We start from the raw sequence: 26,730 nt of genomic DNA, 5'->3' as shown, positions 1-26,730 counted from the left end.
GGTGATTGTGAGCTACCTACTTGGTTCATAGTTGTTTGACTCTATTGTTCGGATTATTTGAAAACCCGCTTACTACAAGACACAAATATAAACACAGCTACTGTGAATTTAAAGGGGAGCATCCACTTAGGCTAGGTTGGTTATGGAAGCTTTTGGCGGGTCAGATCATTCTTTCCTAGGGGAGTCATCTTTCTGTCCACTAAAGGCTGAACTCCACAAACCACACCCACCTCTCAGTAAGTGTCCTGTGCAAAGCAAATGTCCTTCTAGCTGAGACTGGAAACACTCCAGCTTCTGGTGGACGACTCTTAAAAACTCGCGCTCTATCTCCTTTTGTGGAAGCTTCTGTCTGGAGCGCTCCTAGTCAGTATACACTGCCTGCCCTAGAATCCATTCCTCTCTCATCCTGGACTTTTTTGTCCCAGGAGCAGCCCGAGTCTGAAGCGTACGGAGGTGTGAGTAGGGGTCTTGTTACTTTGGCCCACTTGGTAAGAACTGGGTGTAGTGATGAAAGTAAGAGGTGATATTATTTGAAGACACTGCACTCTCTTCCTGTTGAGTGGGACTTTCCTCTCTGTTAGGCAAACGCAGGACCTCCCTGGGCGGCTCTCTCAGGAGAGCTGGCCCCTTCCGCTGCCTGCTCCCTCCAGTGAGCTAGCAGTTTCTCCAGCCTGGAGCCTGGAGCACCAGACCAGGCCGTCAGGGGCGGGCCAGCCCAAGGGGCTGCCTTCGCCGCAGTGACGTCCCAGAAGGCGGAGGGGCGACCAACTAACGGACTCTGCGCCCTCCCGGACTCCTCCCAGTGCGGGGTCTGTGGGTCCATGGGAGATGCGGCTGCCTTGGTGGCAGTTGCCAGAACGCAGCCGCCTCTTTGCCCACTTCTCTGTCTTAGCCCTGGGGTGTTGGAACGCACTGGAATCCAGCAATGCAGCCGGGACCAGCGCTGCAGGCCGTGTTGCTGGCTGTGCTGCTGGCAGAACCGCGGGGTTCGAAGGGTCGCCTGCTGAGCGGTGAGTGTGCGCCCCGGGAAGAGGGTTGGTGCCCGAGCGCCTAGGGTTGACGCGCCCAGTACACCCCAGCTCTTGAGGATTGTCTTCAGGGCCACTGCACCCCTACTCTGTCCTTTCGCGTAGTGAGGGGGTCAGGGATCCCAAGATCCGCTCTGGGACCCAGTCTGCCCTTCTGAGTTCTCTGCTTTCAGGGAGCAAATGTGCAGCCAACTCCGGTTCCTGGGCTGCCCTGGGTATCCTGAAACGCTGGAAGTTCATTCTCGCCCAGGGGTTACCCAGGGGTGACTGGGAGGATAGCCTGGGTGGGGCAGTGGGCAAACTTGCTCCAGTGAGTGCCCCTTCTCCTGCACCCTTGAGCATTGCTGCTCTGCGCCGCAGTGCCTGGATCCTTCTGGTGGAGGCTGCCAATTCTGGTTCTGTGGGACTGTGGGAAGCCTACCTGTTACTCTTGCTCTCCTCTGAGGGGTTGGTGGCTGGCCTGGAATGGGAGCGCTTGGAGATTAGGAAAGCAGTCTAGTTAGAAGGAACGGAACCAGCCCTGCCAGGCTCCAAGAATGACTCTGCTTCCTTCCTTGTGTGTCACTGCAGCCTCGGACTTGGACCCCAGAGGAGGTACAGTGCTCTGACTTCTTTCTCCTTCCACTCGGTCTGCATGTCTGGGAGAGAGTATCTATATCTTTTTTTATCAGTTCCCTTTTGGTCAAAGAGGGACGGAGGAAAATGGGAATCTCCGCTGTATCCCAGCCTGTGGGCCTGATTTAAGGAATCTAACTTTGGTTTCAGGATGGGGATGTGGCTCAGCTCAGCAGAGGAGCAGCAGCGAGGGTTAGAACTGCATGGCTCTGCACTTGGTGGTGATGGGAGACCTCCTGCCTGCCCTTCCCCTTCCTGCAAATGAGAAAAGAAAGACACTTCCTGAAGGCAGGGGAACCAGATGGGTCCTGGGCTGCCTTCCAGCTCTGGTGCTCCCTGGCACTCACTAGCATACAGGGGATGTGTGCAGTCATCCCAGACCATGCAGGAAACCCTATCAAGGTGTTAAGCTTTCTCTTGGCAGTCTGGCCTGAAACGTGGGAATGCTAGAAAAGACAACTCCAGTTTCTGTTGTGCTAGTAGCCAGGTTGGGAGAGGCCAGGGCCCCTCTGCCTTCCTCTGCTAAGCACATTCTCCTTTTCTCTGGACACCTCCCCAGTGAGCAAGGCCAGCTTCTGAGCACTCCTCATCCTTCTAAAGGGAAGAGGTACAGAACACTCCCAGCTCCTTGCTCAAGTGTGGAGTTGGGGGAGAATTTAGCACTGTCTGCCGTCTTTTGACCTGTATGCTGGACAAATATTGAAAATAATAAACATTGTCTGGCTCCCTGCAGACAATGTTGGGGAAGGTGGAACACTCCAGAAGGCCTGGCAAGAGGCTCAGAAACTAAAATCACTTATGCGTTACTTGGTGGCAGCCATTCGCACCCGAAGCCTACAGTTTTGGCTCTTTTATTCCAAGGGACTAGTCTCCTTGTTGAAATCTGTCCTTTATTTTGTACACTGAAATCCAGAGTCGAGCTGGCATGTCTGTATTCTCGATATCTAGCACATCAGGCAAGGAGGAATCACCCAATAAATGTTGGCTGAACAAAGGGGCGACTGGGCTAGGTTTCAGTTGCAGCAAGACCAGTCATCCAGACACAAGCTAAGGCAGTCTGTGCTGGTGAACAGTTTGCTACTTGCTGCTCAGTGGGGTCCCATCCATTTTTCTAAAACTGTCTTCAGTCCTTCAAGTGTCAATCAAATAAGACATGCGCTCCCAATGCAACCTGAGCCTGTCAGAGAGTGGGGCACCGTCAATACAACTCAGTGATCCTGGTATGACTTTATAATCAGATCTGGGTCCTGACTCTGGCAGTGCTGCTGATGGCTTGTATGACAAATCAGTTTCTCTGAGCTTCAGTTCTCTCATTCATGAAGTGGGACATAAATGGTCTTGACATTGGACGACTGTTACGAGAACTAAAGGAGAATAATCTTTATAAAAATAAAACCTTTACTGTATTTAATAGAACATGGAAAAAGTTCGGAAAACTCTAGCTATTATCTCTCCGTCAGAGATCTGATTCTCAGTAGCAGAAAAACCCATGGATGCTCTTAGCTTCTGCTCACACCAGAGACTGAGCAGGTTAGTCCCTGCATAGACAGGGGACTTTTGGGTCCATGACTGACTTCAGAATGCTCCTCTTTACTGAAGGAACCCTTAACAGTAACACTTACTTAAAGCACCCATAATTCACTGGGACTTCCTAAGGGCATGAATGTCTTATTTATATGCATTAAGTGAAGTCATAAATATTTACCTATTCTCTTTAAAACACAAAAACATCTTCAGCAATCTGCCCTGAAACAAAAATATAGATGCCCTACACAATACAGGCACTAGAGTTTAAAGCCACTGTTACTTTGTGTTGGAAAGAATATTAATTTTCTCTAGAAAGCCCGAGTGATAAGAATCCACAGATGAACCATCTGAATTCCTGCCCAGACACAGTTTCATTCAGATGTGTCTAAGTACATCTGCTCTGGTACACTTTCTTGGGACACTGAAACAGGCTGCCTTCTTTTTTCCCCTAGGGCAGCTGGTCTGCTGGGGAGGGACTCGGAGGCCTTGCTACAAAGTCATTTACTTTCCTGAGGCTTTTCAAAGACTGAACTTTGAGGAAGCCAAAGAAGCCTGCAGGAGAGATGGGGGACAGCTAGTCAGTATCGAAACAGAAGATGAGCAGAGACTGATAGAAAAGTTCATTGAAAACCTCATGGCATCCGATGGTGATTTCTGGATCGGCCTCAGGAGGCTGGAGGAGAAGCAGGGCAACCACACAGCCTGCCAAGACCTTTATGCTTGGACAGATGGAAGCACATCACAATTTAGGTAAGTGTGTGACTCCCGCAGCAGCTGGTTCCCTTGAACATAGCTCAGAAAAGAGCCAAGCAGGACCCACAGTCAGATTCATGAGAAGGTCTGGCAGTAACAACAGAATGGCTACAGATCCGAGCAGTATGGCAAAGATGGAGCACTCAGCCTTGACTTGGGCCCAAAGTGCCCTGTTCAGGTAGGTGAGTCCCAGCAGCCCTTTTTAAATAGCACACCATGCTTGGCACCTATGGTTCTGGCTCTCTGGTCCGTGGATCTAAGACTGTGTACCTTAAGAAACTGAAGGTGCATAAAGACAGGGCCAGGGTAGGACTCCAGACCACAGGGAATCGGGATCTTACTCTACGGACTGACCAAGGGTGGAGACTGAAGAAAACGACAGTTTGTAGAAAGCGCCTCAACTCACAGCCTCAAGATACTGATAATCACTCACATCCCACCATGTCCCATGATACTGTCATCATCTCTTCCCAAAAACTACAGAAACATGGACAGACACTTCAAAAAATGTCAACATTGCAAGGCAAACATGGAAAAGGGGAACAATCTACCAAAGAGTTAATCTTTGTATGATAAAGAGTTGTAAGTCAATTTAAACACACAGGCGATAAAATACAAAGGCCTCAAAGGCAAAAAGACAAACGATCTAAACGAGAGCTCACAAAGAAGAAAATCGAATTTACTATGCAATTATATGGAATTTATTCCATATAAGCATAAAGATTAAAAGGTGGTTTATCTGGGCTCCAGAGATGCCTCAGTAGTTAAGAGCGCTGGCTGCTCTTGCAGTGGACCCAGGTTTAGTTCCCAGTACCCACATGGCAGCTCACAATTGTCTTTTATCTCCAATTCCAGGGGGGTTTTACTCCCTCTTCTGGACTATGAAGGCACTGCATGCACATGGTACACAGACACGCAAGCAGTCAAAACACTCATATGTATAAAATAAATAGATATTTTTAAAATGATAGTTTATCTGTTACATTAAGGCAGCATGCCCGCTCTCACTCTACCGGATTACACTTATAAGATCTCATCTTCATATAAGCTGTAGAAGAAACTCCTCTGACATTCTTATAGTCTTTTCTTCCTGGAAGAAATTTTGAAAGAGGAAGTTCAGAGTAGGAAGTATATCTCTCATCTCTGAAGATGAGCTTAGATCCACACTGACACTTACTGACATCCCACCTTTACTGTCCCTACGTAACATACCCTACCCCTGCTGCCGGTCTCAATGACTGACTTTGTAGCATAATCAGACAGTCATCTCTGAAGAGCATGAGGCTCTAGTCAACTTGTACTTCTCAGCCTGGACTTAGTGTGCTTTCTCGTTGACTTTCAAAAGTAGGACGTGAATGTGAAGATATTCCCCAGCACATAACTGGAAGGCATTAACATACAGCAGCAAACCACCTCCTCCTAATATAGAGTAAATAACCCCCTGCCTAGATACTGACAGCTCTTCTTGTCTTGCCATGTGGTAACTAACCATGGCTCGTGGCTTGATTAAATCCTTGCTATGTCTCCTAACAGCAGTGTTCCTCTCTGGAAACTAAGTACGTGCAAACTCCCAGATCATAGCATTGCAGAAGTGAGAAGTACGAACTCCACAAGTGACAATGGGGTCCAGTGGAGGAACTGCTGCTCTTATCCCTTGGCTCCAGGCCCATGTATTCTACTCTTAGAGATACAGGGTAATGGAACTTGTTGCCTGAAAGTATACGCTGCTACCTGGAGAATGACATCCATCTCCAAAGTTCAATTACTTTGAGGCTGATGCTTCAGCTGTCTTTTCAACAAGCTCTTCCAAGAGTCAAGCTGGTAGCTTTGGGATGGGGTCAAATGTAATCTGACAAGGACTTCCCAAGACCAAGGAGCTAGTTTTATACCTTCATTGCTACATTGGTCTTTTGCCTGATGAGACTGTATTTGGGGTCTTACTTTGATAGATAAAATACTATTGACACTTTTGAGTAGTGGATCTGACTAAAACCCTGAGGCAGAAAAAGCAAACTTAATGCCCAGATTATATTATTTCTACCAAAATGAGTAACTGTCCCTTTCAGGGTCGCGTAGCTAACTTACCAAGTATCATGTTGGTCTCCTTAATTACCAGTGTTATCCTGTCCCCTTCTCAACCTTCCCTCCCTCTGTTGGTGCTATCATTGCCAGACATCTCTGGCGTCACCTGGAATGTCTCAGGTTGGGATGAGCATCAATCTTAATATTGGTCTCTACTGCTGGAAGGCTGGATATTTGTTGTAGTCACAGCCAGATCAGTCTCGCTGTGTGCAATCCAAACTGTTGAGCCCATGCAGAGCCTCCACGATTATTGTTCTTATTTATCTATTGAGCTGCTATGGGTGTGGCTGAGAACAACTGGTTGGCATCATTTGGCTCATTCATTTCCGTCTCCCTGGTTGTCTAGTGCCAATTCTGTCCCTGCCGGGCGTATCACATGAGACACAATTCTCCGACTTCGTGATCACTTCTTTATCTCTCTTCACTTCGTTCCGTCCAAGATGTCATTATCTCCTATCTTCATCCTTTTTCTTTTACATTCTTACTGGTTGGCTGTGCATCTTTGTTTGCCCCAAGTTTCACATGTTTTACCCTCCAGAAACTTCTACTTACTTATAAAGTGTCCAATGAGATATACTAACTAGAGTTCCAGCCAGTGGGAGGTTGTCCCCTCACCACTGGCTTTCAAGGCCATCTCCTGGGGCAGCTGCAGTGAAGCTTGTTTGACTTCACTTAGATCCAGGATTGAGCTGACTGTACCAACTAGTCACAAGGGACTCTTCCACACACGGGGCGTGAGCTGAGGAAGAAGCGCTGGTACAACTGTGAGAAATGCCTGAGCCTAGGCCTTCCTTAAGAGTCTCTTTCTGCTCTGACTCCCACTCAAAACTGGCCAGCTGTCATAAAGGCCACAGTAGTACTCTCTGATGCAAAATATAAAACCTCCAGAACCCAAAGAGACCTGCCAAGTGCTATGCTACCCTTAAATTATTGTATGATATAGTGGTTTGCATTAAATTTTAAAGGGATGATCTCTAGACATCTATATATCCCATCAAAGTGATGGGTCCTGATATTCATTGAGTTTGTCTCCAACTTTCTGGAATACATGAGTCTTACTAAGGTCTCCAACATATTATCCTTTTTTTTATCCCCTTGCTTATTTGGTGCAATTGGCACAGTGGTCAGCAGTATAAAGGGCCAGTATGATCTTCTTCACAATTCATAGGCAATTCAGGTATTATATCCGGGTGTGAGGAAAAATCAAAATAAGGCAAAACCATAAGTGTATACTGTTATCTGTTTTCAATGAGCATAAGCTGTTTTATGGTCTCTTGAATGTGTTCCCCAGATCTGCATACTTCTCTACACAGATATCACTACAGAACAGCAGCCACATTAGGTTCTACAAGGTTGAGTGTGGGCTCCTCTTGTATAATCCTTTAGGGTCTGGGTTTTGCAGGACAGGCAGAGATGTGATGGGAGACAGCACTGTGCACTGTCAGGTCGTTAAGGCACCACTGCCTCCTGCCATCTACCTCTAGATAAGATGCTGTGCTGAGGGGAATGCAGGCTCAGAGGTTATGCTTGGGGTTCTATACCATGATAGCCTAAGGAGTCAATGTGGAACTATACCAGCTACTAGACAGGCCTATTCAGAGGCCCTGGGTTCCATCCTCAGCAAGCCCTAAAAATGGGGTTGTTGAGACACACTGGCATATAATGTGATCCTTCCGACTCCAGAGGCAGAAGCTTCAAGTTCATGTTTGGCCTCAGCTGGCTAAAGGCCCACCTGGAAGAGCTACACTAGACCTTGTCTCACAACAACAACTGAAAAATTAGAGCCAATTAATATATATACATATATTTACATATTTAATATTTTGGAACTGGGCCAATGACACTGGTTAGACCCACTGTGAGCTGACTGATTGATTACCTTATCCCAATGTGCTCCGACTCCAATGTGTGGCTTTCATGTCATCAATGACCATTTATAACCGATGTTTAACAAATCTAGCAATATTTAGACATACCCCCCCTTCCCAAGTGTATGGTTATTTGGTTAAATAGCCAAAGGTCCTTCTGGATAAAGAACAGAAGAAATTGTTATCATAGACACCTGCCACAGCATCATGGGATTTTCCTTCTAGGCATCTGGCCTCTCCCCTTATCTGTGAGTTATGAGACTGAAAACTGGCTCAAGTCCAAAAATAGTATTCTAGGAATCAATCTCTCTCTCTCCCCCTGCCTCCCTGTCCCTCTCTGAGATGAAGTAACATGAACCCATAAAGCTTTGGGGAGGGGGGCCAGTTGTGCTGGAGTTAACTTATTAGCACAAAGCCCAGTCTCCACCAAGACCCCCCCCAGATGTTCATGCATAATATCCAGAGTTTTATCATATATTCAGCTGTTGTCCATAAAACACTTTCAACACAGTAGGTGCAACAAAGGATCTTCCTTTTAGCAGACTGTAGCCCAGGACTAACGCAAAGTCATACTGTGGTGTTACCAGGCATGTCTCTTAGAGAGGCTTGAGAAGACGTGAACAGAGCAGCAGCATCTAGATAAATAGTGTGAGAGTTGGAGCTAGATCCTAGCCCTGGGCAGAAGCAGATCAGTACTCAGGCAGACCACAAAGCCCAGACCTCAATTGGCAGACGGGGTAAGTGCTTACAAACTTCTCCTCCGTGGGCTCCAAGACCTTCTCCTGGTTCCCATATAGGCAACAAGGTGGCAGCACCACCCAGTCCCAGGGACTACTGGATGGTAGAGCTAAACCTGTGATGAACCCTTTCAAGGAGCTAAAGAGGCAAAAGGAAGATACCTCAGAGGGGTGTATTTCCTTGACACTATGCAAATGATTTGAAAACTAACCAAGACCAAGATGGCCTCCTGTCCCCTTTTCCCAGCCTGTCTCCTACTTTGGCAGCCTCTAAATTTTAGGCTATCCCTTTCAGATTCGTCACCTTCTTGTCCATCACCTGGGGCTGGTGTGGCAGAGGTGTCTATTGGAAAGGAGAGCTTTGAGAGAGAGATGCCACGTCTCTCCTCAGTATGTATGATTTCTGAAAAGATAAGCCCAACTAGCACAAAGCCAAAAAAGAAGGCAAGCATTAAGATCTTCCAGACTAGCTCTGTGCTAGCTGCTATTTCTCATAATTATTTCACAGACATAAGAGCATAATATATTCCTCCCTGCAAAGAGGTTGTGGCAAATGTCAGATGATTGATTGTGACAGCCACGGTGGATCAACAGCATGTGTCTACTTGCTGGCAGTGCTTCAATTCTTCCTTCTCTCTGCATCGTGCTCTGAAGCAGAATCTGACACTGGCGGATCAATGGAACCTCATGAGAAAGTAGGGACATGGAAGTCTTAGGGTGTGTTTCTCCAGTTACCTCCACTGTCCTTCCTTTCCCTTCAGGAACTGGTATGTGGATGAGCCGTCCTGTGGCAGCGAGGTCTGCGTGGTCATGTACCATCAGCCATCAGCACCACCCGGCATCGGGGGCTCATACATGTTCCAGTGGAATGATGACCGGTGCAACATGAAGAACAATTTCATTTGCAAATATGCTGATGGTAACGAAACTTTTCCCCCAGTTATATGGCTAAATTTCCAACCTCTTTCCCCATTTCAAAAACAGCTGCTGGTACTAAGAACTTACTCTGTGCTCCCTGAGAAAGCTTGTTGCAAATGTCAGAACATTAAACTTTGAGAATTCTTGTAAATGGAAATGTGAAGGCAGTTCCTCCCTGAGAAACAGTTCTAGTAAAGGAGAGGCAAAAGGAGGGATGGTAGGGAAAAGGTTCTAATTTACTTAGGATGAAAAGCAATACTCATGTGAACATCTGATAAAGGCCTCTGCTGTGAACAGGCACAAACTCACTCATTCCATGTGTGTTTGGCTGTGGGAGCCAGGAATAAGCTGAGGGTTACTTCTGCAAGTCCTCTGGCAGCCATGTGAGATTATGTCCTGAAATCTAAGGCAACAGAATAATGACCAGAAAAGGCAAAATACCCCAATATCACTGGCAGGCTTAGACAGCGGGCACTTTGATGAAGGAAGTTTAAAAGTCTCCAGCCACCCACCTCTAGATTTGCCTTGCAAATTCAACTTGCATTTGCTTCCAGATCTGCAAAGAGTTGGAACTGGCAAAAAAAAAAAAAAAAAAAAAAAAAAAAAAAAAAAAAAAAAAAAAAAAAAAAAAAAAAAAAAAAAAAAAAAAAAAAAAAAAAAACCACAGTCTCGCTCTACTGAGTTCCTAGAATCCTTTATTAAAATTGACTCAGAATTAAACTCATTCTTGATGTGTCCCTGAAGTTTCTCACTTCCCTGAAGCCAACTGCTTGGGCCCAACTCCACAGCCTTTCCCGACAGGGGCAGAATGACTTGTTAGTTTTATCTGTTATAATTCAGGACTAAATACTATTGCCATTTTTAGCTGCTTGAACTACGTTATCCTCTGGTGGCAAGTTTGTGCTGGAAGATGTTTTTCCTTGCCCAGTCTAGCCTTAGATGAACTCTTCCCTGTGCCCTGTCTTTCCCACACACGCAGTTGCCCAGGGAGAGGGAGGCTGCAGAGAGACCTGGACTGGCTCCGCAGACCACCTTCTCAGAGCAGTGAAGGAAAGCGCTGGCTATACACAGATTTTTCATCTTCTATCATTTTTGTTTATTAGAGTCTATTAACTTTATGGTTTAAGTGTTTGTACATTTTTAAAAACATAATTCTTTATTGACTCTGAAAATTTCACATCATGCATCCCAATCCTGCTCACCTCCCAGTCCTTCCATATCCACCTCTCACCCCTGCAGTATGCTCCCCCCAAATTAATTCAAAACAAACAAAAACCCACCTCACCCCTCCATCTTCCCAACACCTCTTCATTCATCCTAGTGTGATGTGATGTGATGTGCCACACAGTACACCCTTTCGTCCAACCAGCCCCACCCGCAAAATGTTCATCACGGCCAGTGTGCGCCGGTATGCTGTGTTCACGGCCAGTGTGCACTGGTGTGCTGTGTTCACGGCCAGTGTGTGCCGATGTGCTGTATTCACGGCCAGTGTGCACTGGTGTGCTGTGTTCACAGCCAGTGTGCACTGGTGTGCTGTGTTCATGGCCAGTGTGCACTGGTGTGCTGTGTTCATGGCCAGTGTGCACTGGTGTGCTGTGTTCACGGCCGGTGTGCTCCGATGTGCTGTGTTCACAGCCAGTGTGCGTTAATATGCTGTGCACTGATGAGCTGTTTTCGCGGCCAGTGTGCACTGGTATGCTGTGTCCACAGCCAGTTTGCGCTGGTGTGCTGTGTGCACTGATGTGCTATGTTCACGGCCAGTGTGCACCAGTGGGCTGTGTTCACGGCCAGTGTGCACTGGTGTGCTGTGTTCACAGCCAGTGTGCACCAATGTGCTGTGTTAGTGGCCAGTGTGCACTGATGTGCTGTGCACTGATGTGCTGTGCTCATGGTCAAGTGTCAGTGGTCAGAACTACAGGAGATCAGTGTCTATGGGAATCACAGGGTGTCCAAAGATAAGCCACAGAGTTAGATTCATCCACATCTGTTGTTTTATCTTTACTAAATAGCACAATTATGTCTGCTTATGGTTTTAATTTTTATTTAGATTTATTTAGTTGAAATTCCTTTCAGCTAACTATTAGCTATAAAAAAATTTTTATTTTTATTTATTTATTATATATACTGTATTCTGCACCAGATCTCATTACAGATGGTTGTGAGCCACCATGTGGTTGCTGGGAATTGAACTCAGAACCTTCAGAAAAACAGGCAGTGCTCCTAACCTCTGAGCCATCAGCTATAAAATTTAAGCAGGTTTTTTATTCCCTTTATTTTAGTTTTTCTGTGTACAAAGTAAGAATAGTAATAAGGCCCCTTTATAAGCCTGTTATGAAAATAGTTTTTATGTAACACTTAAGATGATTTCTAGGATTGTAGGCATTATGTGGGTAAGTTTGAAAGTAAATAAACAGACTTATATCATGCCTATACACACATATGCAAGAAAGAAGATAAGGGCTGGAGAGCTGCTCAGAGGTTAAGAGCACTTGACAGCTCTTCCAGAGGTCCTGAATTCAATTCCCAGCCACCACATATACATAGTGGCTCACAAGCATCTGTAATGAGATCTGGCACCCTCTTCTGGTGTTCAGGGATAATACAGGCAGAACGCTATATATAATAAATCTTAAGGGGGGGATAAAAAAAAAGAAAGTTTAAGCATTATTTCCCTTTAGGAATGAAATTCCTGATATCTGGGCCTGAAAACTATAATCTCTAAAACCTCCAGGATTCTATGCATCCCAGGCATCTGATACTCAGTGCTAATACCAGGTCATCCAACAGCAAAAACATTTGCCGTAAGTTGTCTGTGACATAAAGCTCTTAGGAATGTTTTAAGCATCACAAGGCTAATCACCAGTCTCTGCCTTGAAACTGGGCAATCCCTCAACCACTTCCACTTCCTGCAGACCAAGTGTTTTTTGCTCTCTGAAATGCCCTCAGTAGGAACTGATAAAATATCCTGGACCACTTTAAGACCGTCTCAGCCAGGATTGCAGTGGGGGAGTAGGGATCAATGCTGAGCAGCTCCATGCTGATAAGTGGAGTTTGTATAACAGCACACGGGATCTCAATATACTATTTTTGTGTGCATTTAGAAAGCCTAATATTAAAGTTCTTAAATACTTTTTAAAACAGCACTGAAGAGTAAAGCTGAAAAAAGGCTAGTATTCATGTACAATTAACTCTTCGTCTTAGGCAACCTACCTCTGGTATCCGATAATAATAATTAATAAGGTGATAATAAACGGAGTTATTAGAATTAGATGCCACACTAGCTGGTTTCATCCAGATGGAGGAAAACGTAACTATTGTTTTTGTTTCTTTCTGCTACAGAGAAACCAAGTACAACACCTTCTATAAGGCCTGGAGGTAAGTCTATCCTGTGAGATTCGGGTTCATTGGGGTCATTTCACAGTCCCATCCCTAGATTTAAAACAATGCCTTTAGAGCAGATTACTCAGCAGAAGACCACTGGCGTTTACCCAAGCAACAGGGACAGATGTCTGTCACCTCCCGTTGTGGCTTCCAGCTCATCATACTCACTCTCTGCCCACTGTTACCTATACTGGTCGAAACGGAAAAGTAATAGTTTGAAAATTACATTTTGGATGTTTATTCTTATTATTGATATAAAGGGAGTAATTTAATCTAGTGAAGTAAGAAATGATCCCAGCTGATTATTTATGGTCCTACCAGTAAGCCATTGTACCTCCCCCTATGTACTTCAGTCCTTTATATTGCTTGTTGACTCTTTTGGTGCCTGATCATGGGCAAAGTTTGCACCAAAAATATGAAGACATAATGGGGAGATGGCTCAGTGGATGAAGTGCTCACTGTGCATGCTCAAGGACCTGAGTTAGAACTCCAGGATCCATGTCTACAAGCTTGGCACAGTGATGTGTACCTCTGACCCCATCACTGGGGAGACAGAGACAGGGTCTACCTGCGAGCTAATCTACCCGAATCTGCAAGCTCCACATTCAGAGAGACTTTCAAAATACAAGGTAAAGAACATAGTGGAAGACACCTGATGTCAACCTCTAGCTTATGTACACACACACACACCACACAGATACATATTTTTGCGCACACACACATGAACATAGGAATGCACACACAATGAAGACAAACCTCTAGTGCAACAAATTCCAACGTTACTGTGTGTATCAGTGGCATTGGTCAAATCACTACTGTTTTCTTGCATCCCCACTACATGTGTCAAAGGACCCCAGGGCATGCCTGGACTATAGCACCTTTCCTCAAGTTCTCAAGTCCCTATGTATCTCTCTCAGGGGAAGCAGCTGAGCCAGCAACACCAGCACTTCCAGAAGAAACACAGAAAGAAGACACCAAAGAAACATTTAAAGAAAGCAGAGGTACTTGGGAAGGATGATGGGACTCGTGTGACTAGAAATCACCTACTTTCTTCTGCATACAGTTCCTTAAAGAGTGAAATTAGGCAAAGATCTGTGACGTCGCAAGCACTGTATGAAATGCTGGGTTTCACCAATGAAATATGCAATGGGCGTATCCTAAGAGGACCGAAACTAGGCAGGAGGTGGCGGGTCCTGCCCGTCTCCAAGACTTGGGAACTTACCTGACCATGGGAAGTGGGACAAGCTAGGGACTGAGAGAAAGGGACTCTTGTGAAATAACCCAAGCCATAAAATATGCAATCTGGTACCAATATCCATAGGTAAACCAAACTGAGGAAATGGGAAGGATAAACATCTAGAAGTCTGCATCACAAAAGGTAAAGGAAAGTCAGGGTGATGAACTGGCGTACTAATGAGCTTTGGACCTCACTCTCACCCTGAGTTTCAAAAGGGAAATCTGGGGTTTTGTCACTGGGCAACTTAACTTAAAAAAAATCCTCTGTGTTTCAGTTTAATCATCTAGTATTTTTCATATCTAGCTGACAGTATTATCAGTTTCATAAAGTAAAATGTAATGTTTCTTTGCAATTCAGTTCTGACACTGAGGGTCTATGCAGTCTCCCCACAAAGCTGAAAGACACCTTCCATACCTCTCACATCAGACAGACATCCAGACAGACATCAGTCATGGGTCTCACAGTCCTCAGACCACCCGCACTCATGGTCAACTGGCTACACATCCAGTAGTGCCCACCAGCCCTGCCAAGTTCTGGAACTCACAAGAACTCACAGAATTTAGGAATACAGTGTCTGTACATCTTATTACACATGATCCAAGTTGGGAACAGCCAAACAAAGACACATCCAGGGCAAGGTCTGGAAAGGTTTCAGATGGGGTCTTCTGTGTCTTCTCCCAGTGGAATCAGGACTATCAACCTCTTCGCTACAGTTTGACTATAAAATATCTTCTGAATGCTCATGTATTGAATGTTTAGTCCCCAGGTGGTAGTGCTATTTGGAAAATTCTGGAAACTTTAGGGTTTGGGTCATAGCTGGAGGAAGTGGGTCACAGGGAGCATGCCTGTGAAGCTAATACATAGTGCCTGGTATGTTCATTTTTCTCTGCGTCCTGTTCACCATGATGTACATAGCCACCTCCTCTGCCATGTTTGCTCATCTCCATAATTCTGTCTGACGTCATGGAGCCAGTCACGTTCCTTTATCTCTGCGTCCTGTTCACCATGATGTACACAGCCACCTCTTCTGCCATGTTTGTTTATCTCCAGATTCTGTCTGACGTCATGGAGCCAGTCATGAAACCCAGAGCTGAAATCACCTTTCCGTCTTCAAGTCGTTCTTTTGGATAGCTTGCTCACAGCTTCACAAACGCCAACACTATACTTCTCCTGGCACACTGACATGTTACCCACCCAGGAAGCTCCATCAGGCTTTGGCGTCCGGAGGTTTTGTTGGGTTTCATTACCTAAGCAGGATAGAGGTCAGGGGGTGTTTCTCCAAAGGAGAATTCTGGTCAAAGCTCCAGTCTGTGGTCACCTGGTATTAACAGCCCCCATTCTAATAAATCTCCTTGCCATAAACTCTGTAGTGTTTGAGAGGCTCATGAATAAAAACTCAATCCTATTTCTTAGAGAATTTCAAGGATTTGGAGCCTCTCTACCAAGGACCAGGGATAGAGGCTAGTAAAATTCTTTATTATCCAATAGATGAATTGTGAAAATATCTTAAAAAGAGAATAAATCCATAGTGGGTGACACTTGTAAAATTATAATGGTATTTTAAATGAGTTCTCTATTTTCTGAGAGTGTTTGCTGTTTTTGATGATTGGCAGGTCTCTATCCTCACAGAAAGTGGGAGAGTGGCAGGCTCTGGATGGTCAGGAGCCTTGTGTCAGTCGAAGCAGAAGGGTTAGTTAGTCGCTGGCCCTTGATTTCTCTCACAGCCCCTGAAGGGAACCATGTCTGTTCTGTGTCAGAGACTACGGGGTTCAGAAAAGAGGACTCCTAAGTGTTCTTCATGGCACTCAGGGACCTAGCCAAAGCCGCTGGGCCTCAGCCAGATGTGCTGGGAAGGTCTGAAGGACAACTTTATTGTGATCCTTCTCTTTCCTGCAAATGACACTGAGACTCTGGTTTGACCTTTTCACTCGCTCTTCCCACCCCAATCTTGCGAAGTTCTGTGACTGCCCCTGGAGGCAAAGACATCCACGCTGCCCCCACCAAGACCTGTCTTTACTAAGAAGTCCATAGAAAAGGAAGACAGCTTTACTCTGAAAAAAATTATAAAACATGATCTTCCAATATTCGCCAGACTCCAAACTTTAAACTTGTTTACAGTATCACTTAGATTAACAGGTCATGTAGAAAATGCTCATCTGTTGAAACTAGGGACTCTGCTAGCAAGGCAACTTCATCTGTTTCCTACATGTGCCGCTTGCAAGATTCTATTGATTGTGCTCTTAAAGCTTGCTTTGAAACAAAACGTACAGAGAGACCGAAAAAGAGATCACCGGGGCTAATATATGCTTTTTTTCTTTTTCAGAGGCTGCTTTGAATCTTGCCTACATCCTAATCCCCAGCATTCCCCTTTTCCTCCTTCTAGTGGTCACTTCAGCTGCGTGTTGGATTTGGATCTGTAGGAGGAGGCAAGTAGAACCTTCATCATGAAAACCTTCGCTCCCCCTCTGCATTGAGACTTGGAGGTTGCCCAGGTGATGTCATTAAAAGCCATGCAAACTCCAAGAGAAGGATCAGTGCAGACTGAGAGTAAACTCTGGCTGGCTCGAGACTCTAGGTGCACAGCAGACAAGCAGCAAGCATTTGTGCTGGCTGTGATTGAGCTAGTGGTCATGTATCCTTTGTTTCCTGTGTGTGTGGAAGGTAAAACACTGTTACTCACTTCCTCTGTAGCCATGCGTCACCCAGCAAAGCGCTCTCCTAAATGGAGGTCCTCATTCCAAAAATGTCTATTGAGTAAGGAATGACTAATGGACCACATGAAAACTGTGTGTTCCAGAGCATTCTGGGAAGCATCTGACACAAAGCCAGTCCATTCAGAATGAATCAGCCAAATTCTTTTTAGCTGATTTTTCTTTTATTGATTTCAAACGTATATTTGCTGCAGAGCAGCTAAACCAGGTAGGATAGGCAGCCTCTGTATGTAATCTGGGTCGTGTGCTCACGTATTTTAGGTGCACGCAACTGTCCTCGGTTACGCTTTTGTCCCCCTTTATCGTGGTCTACATACAAAGAGGCCGGCAGTCTCACTTTTCAGAAGGAAAATCAAGGCCCAGCTTAAGTCAGTATCACTTGGATGAGCAATTTGAAATAAATTTGTAAAATTTCAATGCAGAACCTATTCTTTTTAAAAATTCCCTTAAAGGGTTATTATGGTATTACAGCAATGAATACACACATAACAAGCATATATTTATTGAACACTCAAAAGTATTAGCCTATAGTCATTTTGTTAGTAATTCTCTTGAATTTAAAATAGAATTCAGTTAAACAATTATAGATACATTTTTCCAATGGTTTACACTGCAGTTGGTTCTTCAAATATATTTATTTGATAAATATAGGATTTATTTGATAAATATAGGATTGGAGAATTGCAGCTTTCTGGCCAAATCGTTTTCATTCTCTCTCTCTCTCTCTCTCTCTCTCTCTCTCTCTCTCTCTCTCTCCTTCTTTTTCATTTTTTATTTTTTTCCTGTCTTCATTTTTTTAAATATTTATTTATTTACTTATTATGTATACAATATTCTGTTTGTGTGTATGCCTGCAGGCCAGAAGAGGGCACCAGACCTCATTACAGATGGTTGTGAGCCACCAAGTGGTTGCTGGGAATTGAACTCAGGACCTTTGGAAGAGCAGGCAATGCTCTTAACCACTGAGCCATCTCTCCAGCCCCCTGTCTTCATTTTTTTAAAACAGTCCTCGGGATCAACCCAGGGCTTGCCAGACAAGTAACATTTAGCTTTATCCCCAGTCCTTTAAACAATATTTTTTAAGTGCAACAAACAAAATGCATTGGTAGAAAAATGAAGCAATTATACCACTACATAGTTTAGCAAAAATATTTCCCAAAATGAACCGTTTCTTTATTAATGATTCTTAATGGTAGGTATAATTATAATTTTGAAGTACAGGTGAGTATAAAATATTTCAAAGCAAGTATAATAACTGATATGATATAGGAACATGATTTCTGTTGTTGATAGAGTCAATATTATTAATCCTACCCTTGTTACTTAAACTTTTAATGGTAGAATAGAAATAGACTAGAAATAGAAATAGCTAATTTTACGTAGAAATGAGATTTTTAGTATAATTTTTTTTCTCCTATTGCTTTCCGGCCCCACATTCTCAAGGGAGTCCCGGAACCCAAGCTAGTGACAGTGAATGGCAGGTGTAGGATCACTATGACTATAACACTCTCCTAGGCTGTCTCCTACCCAACCCACAAAACCTATAGGTGGAATTAAGTTGAAGGAGAAGTAGGTCACTTCCTGAGGCTACTTCCTCCCGCTTCATTAGGAACAGGAATATATACTCTCAGTACCCTGGGCTCAAAGACTCAGCCTGGCTCTCTTCTTCTAGGAAACGAGAGCAGCCAGACCCTACCACAAAGGAACAACACACCACTTGGCCCACTCCTCACCGAGAAAACAGCCCCGACCTAGATGTTTACAATGTCATCAGAAAACAAAGTGAAGCCGATTTAACTGAGCCCCGGCCAGACCTGAAGAACAGCTCATTTCGGGTGTGTTCTGGTGAAGCCACTCCCGACGATGACGCTGTAACTTGTGACTACGATACCATGGCTGTGAACCCTTCAGAAAGTGGGTTTATGACTCTGGCAAGTATGGAGAGTGGATTTGTGACCAATGACATTTATGAGTTCTCCCCTAACAGAACGGGGAGAAGCAAGGAGAGTGGCTGGGTAGAAAATGAAATATATTACTGAGACATATGGGGAAAACTGGCAAAAATGAGAAAAGAGAAGCAAAAGCATCCTATTTCTCACAAGGAAAATGTTCAGAAAGTTGATGAAAATGCTCAGATCGGGTCTTAGGATAAACACAGAAGCTCCACAAGTTCCTACTGGGTCCCCAAGTTCTGGTTGTAACCCTTATTCCAGGGCCTCACCCAGTTCAGCCTGTGAGAAGGCACCTTGCCCCGGAGCTGCCATACAGCAGACCCTCAGCACCCGTCAGCCAGTGGGCTTCAACAGATCATCAAGGGCTGGCACTTTCAATGGTCAGGATGGAGGTGTGACCGAGGAGCTTAGAAAGCCCACCTCTAGTTTCTGTTCTCTTTGCTCTCTACACCAGCAGCACATGTAATCACAAAAAGGCAGAGACTGAGGGATCTTCTCAAGGCCTGGGTATGGAAGCCCCAACTGATCTGCACATCAACAATTCTCATATCTGCCCCCCACCCCACATAAAATCCAATAAAAAGCAGGAAGCAGAATGTTAGTCAGTGTGTGTCTACAGTCCTTCCTCTGCATGTAGCCTCAGGGGACTTTTTTATTTTTTATTTTTTTAATTCTCCTGACATCTAAACTTGGAAAAACCCAACTTGGAAATCCTTTAGTAAGTAAAAATGAAGTCTGTGTTTGCTTCAGCGTTCCTTGTTCTCCTGGCTCAGACAGTCTGTGTTGTCTGGGGATGGGGGGGGGGGCAGCAGCACTGGAGACTGACTGTGTAGGCAGAAAGACTGGCGAAAGAAGCAGACATAATAAAGAGATGGAGATGCCTCACCACAGAGAAGGCAGTCACAGGCATCAGAGGGAGAAATCTGGAATAGACCCTATTGTGTTAGACTCAAAGAGAAAACAGTGGTGTCACTTTGGGGCTTTCCATATTGGGGACACATACAGATACACATATTCTCCACTAAAGTGAGCCAGGACTCCGTGAAGTTGGACAACTCCAGGACAGATGCAGGAAAAAAAAAATAAGAGTTACTTGAGTAATGAAAAGTACCCAAACATAGGTAGAATTAACAGGCCTATTGTTCTACAGGAACAGCAGTGCTCTGCACAACACAATAGCTTATCACATATTGATAAATAACTACAAGAAAGGAGTTCAAGGGCAGCAAGCACAAAGTCACGATAAGGATATGAGGATATGTATTGCCCTGGTTGATCAGTACACATTGTATGTATGCCGGTAAGTCACACTACTGCTAAAATTTTTATATTTAAAGAGATTGGGAATGAGAGTGGTCATTTGGGAAACTACACCACCACCAAGGAAGAATGAGTGGGAATCTGCAGATTACAGAACTCAGTTTACGATGGCCCTCCTCTGGTAACACGTGGGGTAATCTGAATATCAAAATCATTACCAGTAAAAGCAACAAGCGAGTGTGACCATTAGATAAAACAAATAAATTGGTGTGTCCTGATACAAAATAAGTGAATAAACCTACTTGGATGAGGAACGAGATATTTACATGATTTCAAGTCCCTCACCCACAAAATCATCATTAATTACAAAAGTGTCACAACGGGCAAACCCCACCTCCGTTAACTGATCAATGTGAACTTGTCAATAATGCAGTGTACCGAGAGTAGAGACCGCACTGTGTGCAGTGAGAACACAGCATCGCGTCTGTGCTTTCCAGCCTAAGTGGACAAGCTGGTCATAAGGAAGCCTTACTCACAAACAAGTTAACAGACAACCTGCGAAATAACTGGACTGCAAACTTGAAGCCGGATGATAGTGGAAGCGAAAGCAAACCGGGACGCTGCAGTTAGAGGGCAGTGAGAGAGGAGACAGCTCAAAGCACTGCTTGATTCGGAAACAGATCCCTTCTTCCCTGCAAAGGAAAATACGGGAACGCACTTGCGTGAAGTCGGAGGAGTAAATGGCAATCATGTGTTAGTGCTAATTTCCTGATGTTTATGCTGCACTGAGGATATGTCCTGACAGGGGGAATGGCAATGTCGAAAATTAAAGTAATAAAGGATGAAGGACCACAGGTTGACAACTCTCTCTCTCTCTCTCATGCGCTTTGGGGATGGAGGAATGCTCTGTGCACTGTACTTGCTGTGTCTCCTCTTAGTTAGAAATTATTTAAGGAAAAGCACTTTCGAATGGCAGCACTATAATTATTGATTACATTACTTCCGTGGTGCCATCCATGTATCTGAGCTCAGCACACATGCTGTGGCTCGGAGCATCTAACAGTCTTTGATCCTGGACAAAACCAAATGAAGTTCTGACAGCCATCATCAGAACCCAGGTTCTGGCCCATCGCACAGATGGCCCTCCTTAAAGGCAGCAGGGAGCTGTAATGAAGCACCTTGACCCACCCTGTCAATTTAGAGACTCCAAGATTCCTCTCTCCCGTTTGGAAATGCAAATAAGTTGTGTGATCTAGAATAAATAAACATTAAGGTGTCTTTCAACTCTAAAGTTATTTTATTTCAAAATTATATTTTTCCTAACTTACTGAGTATAAGACAGCCTTCTGAACTTGTAGTAAGAACATGCATAATGGCAGAGACAGATACAAATACGAGGTTATGGGGACTTGCACCCTAAGAGGTGAAACCAATTCTGTATAGACCTTTGTTTCTTTCAAACGAAGATCAGTAAATGGTTACTAACTGCTAAGTAATCTTAAGTTATCAGAGATTCCTGAGTTTGAAGATCAGAAAAGGTGACCGAAATGAGTTATCAGATCAAGGACATTAGGAGAAACAGTCTCCCAAAATATAGTAAGGGCAATTAAAAGTTTCCTAGAAAAATTGAATAATAACCTGAATAAGTACTTGAACATTTTCTAGTACTTAAACATTCTAATCAGAAAATTATTCTACATTAAGGAGCTAACGTTAGGACTGTACTGTTAATATCTGTCCTCACAAGTCCAAATAGACTTATAACTGCTTGGCTGTAGTTGTAGGAAAAGTCAGTACACTAAGGACCTTGCCAGAAAACTGGGGGCGGCTTTAATTTTTTACACCACTAGGTGGCAGCATTAGGATGCCATAGAAATTTTGCCCACTACTAATCTTCAGTTTGTGTCAAATTCCTCCATCTAAAGCGAGAAGAGGGTCGGGTAAGGACAGAAGGTGAGGTAACACAGTAAAACAAAGTCGATAAGAATGAGGGCTCTGGGGTCAGGTGTCTAGGCTCCCACTCTTCCTTCTGCCGCTCACTAGCTGTGCCATCTTAAACTGCCTCATCATTGAAGCCTCCGTTTCTCCATCTCCAAAATAAGGATAATAGGATCTGAGGCAATTATTCAGCCTGCGAAGTACTCGCCATACAAGCATGAGTTCAGATCACAGGCCCCCACATAAAAAGCAGGACCTAGAATGCTCCCTATCACAGGGAGACAGAGACAGGGTGATCCCCAGGGTTCACTGGCCAGCCAGACTAGGTGAACCAACTCCAGGCTCAGCCAGAGACCTTGTCTCAAAAAAATAAGGTGGAGATCAATAGAAGAAGACATTCATCTTCAAGCTCTGGCTTCTACACAAGTACACAGGAGCACATACATAAACACACAGACACACACAGTGCACTTGGTATATCTTAAGGGTTGGTTTGTGCATCGCTCTTAAGTTTCTCACATATTGAAAGTCCTAACCCATTTAAGAGGCCCCAAGAAGTGGGGAGGTGGACATGAAGTCCCACTCCTCGCTGAGGAGCTCTTGGCACTTGATGGCTGCTTTGAGAAGGAGATTCAGTTTCTTAACATTTAACAATGTGACTCCTAGTAGATTAACCACTCTTTAGAGCAGGGCCCACGCCCAAGGGTATTTGGGCAACATACATTGGAATCAACAGGTCTGGGGGGTGGTACTGAGGTAGGAGTAGATCCGAAAGGAGATGGGGGGGGGATACAACCAAAATACATTATATGAAATTCTTTAAAAACTAATAAAAATTTAAAAAAAAACAATAATTATCTAAGTACATAAAAGAAACCTCTTTTAAGAGGCACTGAAGGTCTCAGTTAAGAGGGGGATCATTAAGATAGCTCACTAATTCCAGTGGCTAACATCGTCATAAAAAGGGCCATCTGGAAATGGCTGTGTGTGTGCATGAGGAGAATATGATGAGATGGTGAAGGCAAAGCAAAGTGATGCTTCTGCAAGGAATACCAAAGGTTGCTAACTGACCACCAGAAACCAGGTGAGAGTTATGGATAAGCGTGTCCTTTGCAACTATCGGAAGGAACCAAACCTGCCATTGCCTTGATCCTGAACTTCTAAACTCCAAAATTGTGAGGGGGAAAAAAAAAATATATTTCTTTTGCTCAATCCATACCCAGGCTGTGATACTTGCTTCTGGCAGTCTAAGCCACGAAGATAGCACACAGATAGCACACGATACGAGCTCATTAACAGTAGCTAATACCAGCCCTGTACACCTTTACTTGCACGGGACAATACAGTTTTTTTCTTAACTGCTATAAACATTTTACCCTGCACCACACACCCCCTGGCTGCGCCAGCCTAGCCTTAACCCCCAAGGCAATGCTTAGGCAGAGTAAATACACTGTGCTTAAATAAAGCACAGCTGCACATGGCTCCAAATCCTCCTTCCTGCCAGTCACACTGCCGCGCTGTCGGCAGCCGTGTGGATTCAGAGCTTCCTGCTCTGTGTGCACGGTACAGAGGCTGTGAGGGAGTGTTACCTCCCGGGGTGGCCTCAGATGCTCAAAGGGTCCATACAAACTGCCTCAGGGACAGACACCACCCTTAGCTCACAGAAGAGAGAGAGAGAGAGAGAGAGAGAGAGAGAGAGAGAGAGAGAGAGAGAGAGAGAACAAGAACACATTAGCCCCTGGTTAGAACTTGAACTAAAAGGGATCATTAGTGTGTCATCCTCGTCTAAGTCTCTGCTTGAATGAATTGATCAGAAAAAAAAAAAAAGACATGTCAAAACAATTGGGGAAAGCTGAACATAGACTAACAAAATTAAAGATTTATTTATTTTCCCACTAAGAGTGGTGTTTTGTTTAAAGAAAAGATCTTACTGGCTAAAGGTCTATCTAGGGGCTGGTGAGATAGTCCAGTGGGCAAAGGTGCTTCCTGCACAAGCCTTACCACATGAGTTGCTTGATCCCTGGAAGCTACCTGAAAGTGGAAGGAGAGAACCAACCCCACCAAGTTGTCTTTTCACCTCTACACACGTGTCATGGTATGGGAGCCTATACACACAAACACATACACACACACACATACACACACACATCATTTGTGCACACACACATACAAAGAGAGGCAATTATTATTATTTACTTACTTTTTAAATTTTAAACACCTTAAGGACGCATAAGGTAAAATGATTCAATTTTTGACATATCTTTTAAAACATGCTAGCAAGAACAATGGCAGGCAGAGGAGTGGAGCAGGACCAAAGGACTGGTGACCGTTCTGCAGAGTAACAGGTCCATGGTGGTTCCTTCTATTCATCTCCCGGCACTTACGTGCTTGAGAGTTTCCATTAGAGTGAGTGTGTGGATGTCATGAAGGTAGAACATGAACCGAGGGGAGCAGAGGATCTTCCGGGGGCAGTAGTAGCAGGAGAGGGTGATAGCGTATATAGGATACAACATGACAGCGTAAGGAGAGACTATCTGTGGGGGGAGAAAAGGACCAACAAGAGAGGCCGAAGAGAGGGTAGTAGAGATGCAAAAGAACAAAGTACAAAGAAATACATGCATGGAATATCATAAAGAGGCATTTTTCTATTTATTTTAAAAGGTTTCCACTGGAAAGTTTTAAAAACAAAAATGGGAGGGGGGGAATCACAGGCCTTCCTCTTGCTGGGGGAAGTTCTACATTGGGTAAGGTAGGAAGTTCAGAAATCCCTACGAGTTTCTTCTCCTCACGGGAAGTAATCATGAGTGGTGTAGAGTTGAACGCTGGTGTTTTGTCAGGCTTTTACCTAACATCTGCTCTCTTCCAGAGCTGAGCTATGGATGAACAAGAAGATACCAATTCCCAGAGAGATGCCTCCATGCTAAGTTCCTTTTCAGCCATCGCCTCTTAATCCTCACAGTACTACAAGGAAGAGAATACCTTCATCAAGGGTCAATGGGCTAACTAACCAGTAGGGGGTTTTGCTTTTTTTTGCCTGTTCCATAAATCATCCCGTATACTAATGTGGATGCAACTGGAATGTCATTGTTCTTTTAAATATATATAACTTTGCTGTTACAGAAGCACAAATGAAAATCACTTGCATTTTTTTTCATGCAATGCCCCTACTGTTTTTCTCATTGACGTTTGTAACTTAAATACCTTCTGTGTTTCCAACCCTGTAAACACAAAGATAAATATGGCCCTACCCTAAAGTGTCCACAGTCTACCTGTAAATAAGCAAAGGTCACTGTGTATTGCATGCTGCCTTTGAAGTACATCAAAGAGGCAATTGTAGCACAGGGAGGAGCCTGACGTAGTCTACTTTTCATAAACCCAGTAGTCTTCCCAAGTCCCACCTGCCTGTGCAAGCTTCCCAGACTTCCATACAGATCAGTAAGTCACCCTGTCGCCCACAGCCTGAACATATGCTTCATCAGAGCATCCCTCACAGCCACAGATAAATCATGCATCCTTCACAGTGAGTCACCCTCGAATTCACCGTGCCTGTGAGCCACCCTACTCGACTCAGCTGTCTTACAGGACCCTCCCACAACTCTTAGAGCACTGCTTTCCACGTTACTGGTTAGGCATGTGTTCGTGTAAAATGAAAAGGCAAGTACAACAGGCTCAATGTTCCACTCTCCCAGTTGCCCTTTCAATTGTGTATTTCCCTTATTTTCCTATGGAAAAAAAAAAAGTCAGTCAAGAATCTCTTAGCAGATGTGAATGTCTTTTTAAAGATATAAAATCATTATTGGGGGGCTGGAGAGATGGCTCAGAGGTTGAGAGCACTGGCTGCTCTTCCAGAGGTCCTGAGTTCAATTCCCAGCAACCACATGGTGGCTCACAACCATCTGTACTGAGATCTGGTGCCCTCCTCCGGCGTGCGGGCAGAATGTTGTATACATAATAAATAAATAAATCTAAAAAAAAAAAAAGAATGTCTTCTTTTTAGAAGAGATTTCTTTTCCTTCCCCCTTTTTAGATCAAGAATAGAGCTTTCTCGAAATGGCTCTTCCCTCTGATCTAGAACCACATCAAAATTGTCATAATCAAAATGGAATCATTTCTGTCAAACTTTGGTAAAATAGAGTCAGGAGGCCTTGATGAGAGGGCTCTGGTGTATACCTACTTATCGTAAGAACCGCGGCAAGGACTCTCTGAACACCACAATCTCACCCAAAGGTCACCACCACATTTCTGTGAAGGCATCTGCCTAAAGAATCTCTGTTCAACCTTGGACTCATGTACTCCTTGTTGATCTTTGTAGTCAAGGATAATGGCTTCAAAACAACTTGCTCAGCTCTCTTCACTCTGAAAACCTTTGCTTTCCTTCGCCTGCTCTGAAACTCCTACAGTCCCTAACAGCACTTATTTCAGAGTTGCAAATTCCCTACTTGACCCTAAAAAAAAATCATTTCTTTCGAGTTGCACCCCTTATTTTTTCAGACTGTCAGAGTCTACAGAATCCAGTGAAAATTCTTCAGCTCAGCATCCAATGGCTTATGCAGTTTGTCAGCTGCCACGTCTGACTCACCATGACTTTTCCTAATTATAGTCAAGACTTGCTGCTCCGGTACACACTTGCCTATTGCTGACTTTGCTCCTTTTCTTTCCTTGGGCAAGAATGCTCTTTCCCTACATCTTTATGTGACAAGTCTTACCACAAGTCAAACTTCAG

General features: G+C 44.3%; 1 protein-coding gene across 6 annotated transcripts; it reads left to right on the top strand.

Annotated features, from left to right (window-relative positions):
- The first annotated feature begins 320 nt into the window (after positions 1 to 320).
- On the top strand, positions 321 to 21,329 carry Layn (layilin). Of its 6 annotated transcripts, none has more exons than XM_050156410.1 (8): positions 325 to 1,010; positions 1,599 to 1,622; positions 3,623 to 3,920; positions 9,372 to 9,529; positions 12,868 to 12,903; positions 13,827 to 13,910; positions 16,530 to 16,572; positions 18,530 to 21,329. In XM_050156410.1, the coding sequence occupies exons 1-8, from the start codon at positions 926 to 928 to the stop codon at positions 18,894 to 18,896; spliced, it is 1,095 nt and encodes a 364-aa protein (XP_050012367.1). In that variant the 5' UTR covers positions 325 to 925; the 3' UTR covers positions 18,897 to 21,329. The 6 variants fall into 6 exon arrangements, with proteins under 6 accessions (XP_050012368.1, XP_050012367.1, XP_050012365.1 ...); XM_050156408.1 differs by having other exon boundaries at positions 348 to 1,010; positions 16,470 to 16,572; XM_050156411.1 differs by lacking the exon at positions 13,827 to 13,910 and having other exon boundaries at positions 321 to 1,010; positions 16,470 to 16,572.
- Positions 21,330 to 26,730: the final 5,401 nt, after the last annotated feature.

Source organism: Alexandromys fortis, unplaced genomic scaffold, assembly GCF_014885135.2.
Source record: "Alexandromys fortis isolate MF-2015 unplaced genomic scaffold, M_Fortis_MF-2015_v1.1 scaffold_89, whole genome shotgun sequence".
Classification (NCBI taxonomy): Eukaryota; Metazoa; Chordata; class Mammalia; order Rodentia; family Cricetidae; genus Alexandromys; species Alexandromys fortis.
This window is presented reverse-complemented; position numbering and strand designations above follow the sequence as displayed.

Bases quoted from the DNA above. Each gene is read 5' to 3' on its own strand.
- Layn (XM_050156408.1), top strand. From the start codon at position 926: ATGCAGCCGGGACCAGCGCTGCAGGCCGTGTTGCTGGCTGTGCTGCTG. The intron at 1,623-3,622 runs GTACAGTGCTCT...TTTTTCCCCTAG, and splicing joins GGACTTGGACCCCAGAGGAG to GGCAGCTGGTCTGCTGGGGA. The intron at 13,911-16,469 runs GTACTTGGGAAG...TTTCTTTTTCAG, and splicing joins AACATTTAAAGAAAGCAGAG to AGGCTGCTTTGAATCTTGCC.